This window comes from Apodemus sylvaticus, chromosome 7 (assembly GCF_947179515.1).
Source record: "Apodemus sylvaticus chromosome 7, mApoSyl1.1, whole genome shotgun sequence".
Classification (NCBI taxonomy): domain Eukaryota; kingdom Metazoa; phylum Chordata; class Mammalia; order Rodentia; family Muridae; genus Apodemus; species Apodemus sylvaticus.
The window spans coordinates 62312933-62322490 of record NC_067478.1 but is presented as its reverse complement, the minus strand read 5'-3'; the positions used below and the strand labels follow the sequence as shown (position 1 = coordinate 62322490).

The 9558-nt window shown below is 49.5% G+C and overlaps 1 protein-coding gene across 1 annotated transcript in view; it reads left to right on the top strand.

The window, feature by feature from the left end:
- Positions 1-4131: 4131 nt before the first annotated feature.
- The window catches only part of Ca12 (carbonic anhydrase 12), a 52991-nt gene continuing 47564 nt past the window's right edge, over positions 4132-9558 (top strand). The window contains exons 1-2 of the mRNA XM_052187961.1: positions 4132-4313; positions 7704-7724. Coding sequence (XP_052043921.1) covers positions 4229-4313; positions 7704-7724 — 106 coding nt within the window. The 5' untranslated portion in view covers positions 4132-4228. The remainder of the gene's footprint in view (positions 4314-7703; positions 7725-9558) is intronic.

The window sequence follows — 9558 nt, the reverse complement described above, 5'->3', positions numbered from 1 at the left end:
AGAGATCAGAAAACTGAGGCATACACAGGGTGAGAGGTTTGTGAAGGTTCTAGGGCTGGTTCCTGGCAGAGCCAGGAGTTTGGCACTATTTCCTCCAGGTCACACTGTCCTCTTGCCAATCCTGCCTGAAACTGAGCAGAGTAGCTACATTTTACACAGAGGTTATGAATCCATGCCCCCGCTGCACGGTGTGAACAAAGCTGTGACACTCACTGCATTTGCACATTCATGTCAATGAGCCTGCACAAGCTTGCACACAGAGGTCTGCCCAGTCCCAGCTTGTCCTTCTTTTCCTTCTTCTTCCCTCCTGCCCTCTCCTTTGCTGCCCTCCCCACTTCTTCTCCGGTTGAAGCACAGCTCACGAACAGAACAAGGCGCTGTGCAGAGGGCTCATGTCCTCCTCAGCTGGAGAACAGTGGAGTCAGAGGCCCGAGTTCCCTTGGTCCCATTCCATCCGATTCCATCAAGGGGCACCCCATCTCCAGCTCTGCCTGTGGGGCTTGGGGAGGGAGACACAGCCTCGTCCTCTACTGAGAATGGATGGTTGGAATGGACACACCTTGCCTCTAATCAGAAAATACAGAACTGCACCATCTAGAAAATCAGAGAATCCACATCTCAGAGGAATCCAAAAGTAAAACAACTCCATCTGAAGCATCGGTGGAATAGCCATAGAAAAGCCTGCCTTGGTCTTGAGATAGAATTATCTGGGTCAACAGTATAGTCTTGTGAATCTGTGTTAAGAAAGGACTGATCTTCTTCAAGCCTCCGATTCCTAAAACCTAATGCCACCCCTCAGGTGATTTTTTTTTAAAGAATAAAGAACCACATTGCTCCTTGCACAAACGGCAGACAATCAATCGATGTCAGTTTTCCTCCACGTAGCTCTTTCTTTGTCCATACAAAGGTGAGTTCCCCAACTGAGTGACACTGCTTATGGGGCTCACCTCTTCCTTAGCAACTGAGATCCTTGGGGCTGGAGAGAGGTTAAAATCATGTGCTGCTCTCAAGGAGGACGGTCCCAGCCCCCACACGAGCCTCGATCACCCTCTTCTGACTTCCCTGGGCACCTGCACATGTATGTGCACATCCTCCTCTCGGACTCCTACGCTCACGTTTAATAGAAGAAACAAAGTGCTCAACATCCAGCAATTCCCCCTGAAAGGTGTGTGGAGCAGGCAAAGGCCCAGTGGCAGCTGCCCTGGCCAAGAGGACCCTGACAGTTGTTGTTATTTCCACCAGTTTATTAAGTCAAGGGATCTGATTTCACCCCAGGATGTCTTCTGTCAGCACCCAAGACAGAACGAGGCCTCTGGGTCACGTGCCTACCTTCCACGGCACCACTCCAATTAAAATCCCATGTCATGCGTGTGGGGTCTTTGTCTTCTGCTGTGTGCCCTCAAGAGCAAGACCACACTTACCTAATACAGTCCCTGACACATAGAATGAATGGACAAAATATTCCCACTGAATGAATGAATGGGTGAATGAATGAGTGAACAAAACCCATTTTACTGGCTTGCTCCTCCTTAGAGCTGTATATGGGTTCTGTTAGGAGCCCAGGGGCAGGGCTTACCCCTCATATAGACAGGACCAGTGATTGACCATTGAAGTGGGCCATAGCTGTCTCGCTCTCCTTGGCACTTTCCCTCTCTAGCCTGGCCTTTGTGTCTGTTTAGCTGCTACATTCTAACCAAGCACTGTTCCCTGGATCTGTTTGATGGCCAGGTGCCATGTTCTGTGCATAGAAGCTCTACCCCAAGTCGATGAGCAGTGGGCTGTTCTTTGGCTGGCAACAAGATGTCAAAGCTGGTCTGCACTTGTAAAGCTCTGGAAAGTTTCAGAAAACAGGGACAAGAGACGCAGAGTTGGGATTGCAGACTGGTGAGGGGTGCGTTGCTCAGCCGGACTGGCTGCTGAAATCTGGGCCTTCTACCCACTTCAATTTACTGCCCCCGTTTCTGATGCTTTACAAGTATTCTTCCCCCCTCTCCCCGCTCTCCAGGGTCTCAGCTTTGGCTGGTCTGGAGCGCACTATGTAGACAAGGCTAGGCTTAAACTCACAGAGATCCACCTTCCCCTGCTTCATGAGTGCAAGGATTAAAGGCACGTACCACCACACCTGGCCCTTTCTTTTTAAAAACATCGTCATCATCATCATCATCTTCATCATCACCATCATCATCATACATGTTGAGGTTAGAGGACAACTTGAAAGAGTCAGTTCTTCCCTTCCTTAAACTTCACTGTGGGATCTAAGGGTCAGCTCAGGAGATTAGGTTTCCCCAGCAAGCAGCTTCACCCGCTGAGCCATCTCTTATCTCCCCCCATGTTATTCTGCCCTTTTCTTGTTAACACGAGGTCTCACTATGTGGCTCAGAGATCCCCCTGCCTCAGCTTCCCATGTGCTGGGACTTCAGGTGTAACCCCCCACTTCAGGCTTCAGCTTCTATTCTTGACCCCCTTTTGTTAGCCATTCTTTACTAACTAGCCAGCTCTCTGACAGACGTGTGATAACCAGCACAAGTTTTCTCTCTGTGACTCCTTCTTTATGATCTGGTCTTACTGTTTTACTAAATCCACCATTTCCTTCTTTCATCTCTTCATCTTTAGGCATCCTTTTAAGGTGGATGTTTGAGGAGAAGTTGAACTAAGCCCTTTCTGACATGCTGAAAAGCTCCTGTCCTGGGAGTGGCACAGCTGGTGTCGCGTGTGGTCCAGTTGCCTTAAATTCGTCAAGGCTTTGCGATGACTGGGCCCGGAATCTGCATCTCCGCTCATGCAGGGTCTCTCTGGGCCTTCTGCTCCCCGGTCCACCTCAGCTTTGATACTGCTTCTAGGCTGCCCCAGAGCTCACTCAAGGCCATTTATCTTGGAGAAAAGGTCACTCTTAAGCTTTATTGTGATCTGGAAATGCTTGTGACAAAATTGTCATTGTAACAACTTCCTTGAGGCGATTTCCACCCCTGTATTACTCACACAATAGCTGAGCTGTTAGGGACAGAACAGTAACACCCCTTGATGTACAGGCGGCACCTGCCTCCCGGTGGTTCTCGGCTGCTCAGTCTCTCCAAGTTGTAGGAGAGCAAATGACTTCTTTGGTCACCAAGGCCAACTGCGTCTATATAAGCTAAGTGTCAGAAGCGACAAGGGAAGGGGAGGGTGGTCCAGGTCACAAACTAGGGGTCATGTACTCTTCCATTATGTAGGCAGTGGAGAGCAGGGCTACTAGGGGCAGGACTAGGTACGACTGAGCTTCACATGGGCTAGACACGAAAGAGATCAAACGGCGTGCTCTTGTCTAGAGCATAAGTGCTGCACACTGCGAAGCAGGCAGGGATGGGAGAAAGTGGGCGGGCGTAGCAACAGGTAGTAAACAGCACTGGGAACAGCCCGGCCACGGACCCACGGAACAGCGGAACAGCCCGGCCACGGACCCACAGGACACCTAGCCTGGCTGGTCTCTGGTGCTTTTAGACACTCAGTAACGAAGCAAGTCCTTTTCTTTCACCGCTGCTTCAGAGAGGGCATCTTCTCCATCCGCGTCCTACGGAAGAGGATGGACTGATCCTGTGAATTTGCACAAGGAGCGAACCTTGTCTACATGCTTCCTCCTAGGGAAAATGCTAATCGCCAAGTAAAGCCAACTCATTCTTGTGAATCTCTTTATCTTAGTTTCCCATTCCCAGTCTCTTTGTGGTTTCTCTGAGAAAAGCTTAACCTGGATGCGCTGTGCACTTCGCAGCTATTTGGCTAACCGGTCCAGACCAGGCAGAAACATTCAGGCCCCGAATGAGGTTTGGGCTCACAGCATCCTATGCTGGGGCTTTCAAGTAAGGGCAGTGACAGACCAGTCACATCTAGGAAAGTGAGTGCTGCATGGGTCTCTGACTTCCCATACCTCCCTGAGACAACTGGCTCCCCCAGGCAACTCAGGCAATGCTGTGGGCCACTGAGGACCACTTAAGTCAGAACCTCAAATCGCCTAGGACCTGGGGCTCCTGCCCTCGGGTAGGCTGGGCGTTCTGCCCCGCCCTCCTGCATGATGACATCATGTTTAGGGTTGAGTCGCCGCATAAAAAGCAGCCTAGAGGCAGCCACGAGTCTACACAACCGACGTGCACGTTTTGGTCCCAGGCTACGTGCACGCTGTGCCTGTGCGCGGCTGCCAGCTCTGAGCGCCTCACAGCTCAGAGCCGAGTGGCAGTTTTGAGTCGCTGGAACAAAGATGCCCCACCGCAGCCTGCGCGCGACTGTCGTCCTCCTGTTGGTGATCCTTAAGGAGCAGCCTTCCAGCTCAGCCCCGCTCAATGGTAAAGTTTCTGCTTGCTTTAAAAAAAAAAAAAAAAAAAAAAAAAAAGAGCCCTGTGCACTCAGCCTTGCCCGGGCAGACGATTTCTGCCAGGCTCTTGCAAGATAAAGTAAAATCACTACTGAGCGAGCAGGGAAGTTGCTGTGTGCCTAGCACATTTTCAAGAAAGGATGCTAGCTTTGGGATCGTTTGGGATGCACTGTGTGCTGAGGCTAGTTGGAGGCACGTTGCCTTTTTGATGGTGCTTGGTGCACAGCTGTAGTTACTCATTTGCCTCTTTTCTGAGCACTACTAAGTACCTCTGGGGATGGGGCTTGGAAACTTGCTAGCCAGGATCCCGGAACCACGTGCAGAGCGTGCAGAGCGCTGAGAAAGGGCTGTCTTCCTGCATGCTGTGATCCGCAAGAAGGGGAGCCAGGCTGATCTTCAGAGCCCCAGGCAGTTAACCAATAAGCTTCACCTCCGGGACAAGGGGATATTATAGCCCACCATTAATCATTGTCTTTCCCTTAGAGAACTCTGCTACACCGAATCTACATGTATGTGCACGTGCCTTATTTCTAATTGTAATAAGGGGCTGAAATCGAAGGGCAAGGGTGCTGAGTAGGGTGTCAGGTTGAGGTGGGAAGAGGAGCCTGAATTGTGGGCTCATGTCCAAAGCCTGGATAATTAACTCCTTTGGAGTAAGGAAAGGAAAGCAAGCTTTAGCCTGCCTCTCCCTCTGCTCCTTTCCTCAGGGAGGAGGTGGGGACTGGTCCTGCTTGTGCCAATGGCCCCCGCACTGTGGTGGTACTTGTGGGTGTACAGTTCTTGGGTCGCAATAGAAGGGAACAAGAGTGACCACAATGGCTGAAAAATGGTTCCCCCTGCTAGGCAGCAGGGAGAGAGTACTTCTGCGGAGCAAGTGGGAGCCCTGGCCGCCTTCTCCTTGGAGGACGACATTCTGTCCGTGGGCAACAAGCTACTCCTTGCTTACTGAATCTTCATCTACTGGCTGCCAGGCTCTGCCTACTGCCACCTTCCCCATGCAGGTGGGAAGAAGCAGAATGTGGGAGAAGTCCCACAAAGTGGGGATCAATTTTGAAAACTGCTAACTTTGGCTAACTGCTAACTCTCAAGTAATCTATGGAGACTGAAGTTCACCAGAAGTCGTTTTAACACCAAGCACCTCATGCAAAGGAGAGAAGGACTCTCTATTGCTCTCTTTTTTGCAAGTTTGGGGCTCCCCATTCTTCTCCTTGTTGCCCCTGCTCCCCACCCCCACCCCTTCATGTCCTCCTCATTTTCCAAACTGTGTTAGAGGGAGCTTGCAGTGAAGCTCCACTTTTACCTCACACTGAGCAGTCTCAGCTACCCCTAAGTTCTAAGCTTTTATACTGATATTTATTGGGCAGGTTTCTTGACTGCCTCAGGATATAAAGTCAAACAAAGCTCACTGAGGTGGACAGAAGGCCAGTTAATACAAGGTTGGGGCTGGAGGGTTAGCTGAGTAAGGGGGTCAAAGTGTGCTCTGCCTGATACTTGGGGGTTGAAATTTGTCAAAGCTGACATTAGTAAATGCCTAAGAAAGGCCTCAGTCCAGGGTGGGAGGAGCACAAGGTGAAGCTGAAGGTTCTGGAGACAGCGTGGTGTTCTTTGTCGCTGTGGCTGAGGGCTGGTTTAGTGAACTTGGTTGAGCCTGCTCTGCCTGCACTGAAGTAGAGAGCCAGGCAAGGTCACACTGCCTGGATGTGGTGTCATCAGCTCCTGGAAGCTGCTAGTACCCAAGGCAGGGAGCAGGCAGAGCAGGACCCCTGGCCTAACCTTGCTAAATGCCTTTCCTCAGGGCATCTCCCTGCCCAGTGCCAACCAGGTTTGCAGGTTCCAACAGGCATGGCTGAGCTGCCCAAATTCAACATTTTTTTTTTGAAAAGGTAATGGTTCTATTCTAGGAAGAGCTCGACCTCCACCCCCTTAGGAAACTCCTGAAATTCGTGGGAACATGGTACATGAATGATAACCATGCTAAGACTTGTAGCAGGCACATGGTCTATCTATGACAGGTTGCTATATATCACCTGTGAAAACTACACTCTTCTTCCAAGGTAGAATGTCAGTAAATAGTGCTTGAGTCTATAAGACCCAAAGGCGGACAATATAAATAGATTTTCAAAAGGTATGGGGAAAATACTCAAAGAATCATTTAAAAGAATCCAAAATCATCCTGAGAAGTAAGTAAACGGCAAGTGACTGGGGGCGGGGCGAGGTCTGTCAAGGAGCTTCGCAGAGCCATCTGACTCCAAACTGTGCCCAGATGTCTCGTTTTATCAAAATCATCAATTAACTTTGAAAATTAAAAACTAAATTAATACAGAGGCAAAGCAATGAAACGGCAGTAATAGCAACAATGGAGGGGGAGAACAGTTGATATCAACACTAGAAAGAAAGAAATGGAAAAGTAAGGTTCTTTTTCAGTTTTTAGAAACCACTATTGGCTTGAGTAGGACGTCCCTGCTCATGGCGAGTGGCCAGGCCCTTGACACTACATTTTTATTGAGAAACAAAGGGGAGCCAGGTCCTTACTCTTCCAGCTATTCCTCCCAGTCAGAGACACTCGGAGTCAATAGACAAAGGTGCTCAGGAGTCCCCCAGTGTACGGGGAGACACCCCTCAGCTTGGGGGCTCAGTGTTCCTCCTGAGGGAGGGTGAGGGTGGGCAGGCTGGGAGGCAAGAGCAGAGTCCTGCAACTGCTTAAAAATACCCTTGATGTGGGAATGAGGGGCCTGTGCGCTGTGAAGGTGGGAGTGGGAGGTGGTGGGTGGCTTGGGTTATATTCCTGGCAGAATTTCTCCTCCACATTCCTGCCAGGGCTGGCATTGAAACTCAGATGAGGACGGCAGCTCCCTTGGGGGAAAGCATCTTCCGTTGCTGTTCTCTGGGTGCCGATGTGAGAAGTTCTCCAGGATACCTTGTTGAATGGAAAAAAGCAAGATGCTAAATAGTGCCTCCAGCAGGGGAGGGGATAGAACACACGAGTGTCTGGTCCATTGTGAGGAGCCCACTGAAGAGGGGGGGGGGAGAGAGAGAGAGAGAAAATTCCACTGAACCAACACGTTGCACTTGGAATTCCCTGTCCAGTTAATAATGTTTGGCTTTCTAACATCCCCTGTCTGGGGATAGCATCTATTCCAGAAGCCCCAGTTCACAACCACCTCCATAAACTCCCCATCCTGAGCTCTGCGTGGAGCACAGCTCCGAGGAGACATGGTGCTGTTTCTAAGTCAGAAGTTCTTATCTGGGGCACTGACTTCCTTTTCAGTCTCACCCATTTGAAAGCTAGATGTGGAGTTTCTTCTTCGCCTCCTTCAGCTCTGTTGTACTGTACTTATCTGCTTCCCTCTGTTCTTTACAGGATCCAAGTGGACCTATGTTGGTAAGTAGAGATTCTAAATATTTCTCTATATGTGCATGCATGTGTGCATCTGTGTATAGCACAGTGGAGGCTGCGTACACAGATTCTGTGCTTTTTGGGTCCCTGTAGGCTTCATTTTCCCCATCTGCAACCCAAGGATGGAGTTGTATAGATCTCCAGACTATGTCTCAGACTATGTCTTGGCATCAGCTACATTAGAATCTTCTAGAATGCTTTCTGAAAATTCAGGCTTCATTCAGCCTGAATTGTAAGGAGAGACCTGAGAAACCTACATTTTTAAAGACATTCCCCAAAATGTAGATTTATTTATTTATGTACTTTTGCTGTGCCGAGGATCTAACACAAGGCCTCTCTCTTTTTCTTTCTCTTTCTCTCCTCTCCTCTCCTCTCCTCTCCTTCTCTTCCTCCTCTTCCTCCTCCTCCTCCTCCTCCTCCTCCTTCTTCTTCTTTTTCTTCTTCTTCTTCTTCTTCTTCTTCTTCTTCTTCTTCTTCTTCTTCTTCTTCTCTCTCTCTCTCTCTCTCTCTCTCTCTCTCTCTCTCTCTCTGGAGATGAATGTCTTAATAAGAAAACTAGAAGCTTGAAGGAGGTTATTTGGGGCATGGGGTGGTTGGGAGAAGCTGGGCTGGCGGTTGTTGGAAGAGGCATCAATAGAGAGAGCTCCTTACGGGAGTTATATTCTGAATTTTCCCTGAGTAGAAAACCTGCACTAGGCACTTGAACTGTGAGACTCAGGATTAATACTTCCAAATTCCAGTAAGGATTTCTCTCAGAATTCAAGCTGCAGGGGCCCTGGCAGGAGGGAGCCCTTCCTCTTCATAGGACATGTATACTTCAACAGAGAAGAAAAGGCTCTTTTCTTGAAAGCTTGGCTCAGGCCCTAGAACTTAAGCTGTCAGTGATTCTGAAATTAACTTCCTGTGGCCATGTTATAAGCAAGTTGTGGATGCAGAGTTGTGGATGTCAGCCTTCTGTGAGGCTTGTCCTGTGTGGAATGTGGTCCAGGGCTTCTGGGGGGCTGGGTCAAGAGCTTTGGCCAGCTTGGAAGACAGTTGGCAGGGCTACATTGTTGTTGCAGTGAAATGGCAACCTCACCATGGGCTGGAGTGGGGACAGGCAGACAGGCACCTGGACTTCTGGCCAGTGTAGGAGAGTTGGTGATATGTTGATATAGGTGGATTCCACTGCACAAGGTACAGCATAGAAGTGACCTCACTGACCCCGGCAGGTGAAAAAAGCAGAGGTGTTCTGCCAATGTTGAAGCCAGGAGACTCAATGGCTATGGTCTCATAACGTTGACTATGAGAGTAAATGCATACTGTATGGAAGTCTGACCTTGGTGTGTGAAGATTAGATCTGGAATGTTTGGGTAGCCAAGAAGCATAGGAAAGTCACTGAACCAAAAGCCACGTTCTCCCAGGCCAAGCCTCCAGGCCCTTGGCACCCCGCCCCCCAGCACTGCATAGCTCCACTATTACTAACATCCTTTATGTACTTATTACGTGCAAGGAACGTTACTAGGTGGATGGGTAATTAGAAGGGTATGCTGAGCTCTGTAGCTGGGAATTACTAAAGTTCATAATTCAAAGCAGAACGTAACAGGTAGTAACAGCAGATTGCAAATGAATGGCCCAGTGCTCTGATTGTCAGAGGAGACACCTGGAAGGTGAAGAGACTTCCCGAAGGAACCGCATCTCTACACTGGCCTTAAAAGAACAGAATGGGAGGACTGGGCAAGGTGCTGTTGGCCCAGGTGCCAAGGGCATCACATGGGCAGAGATGGGAGGCCAAGCAACTGGAATCAGAAGGAAGTACAGGAAGAAGGCTTTATAGAAG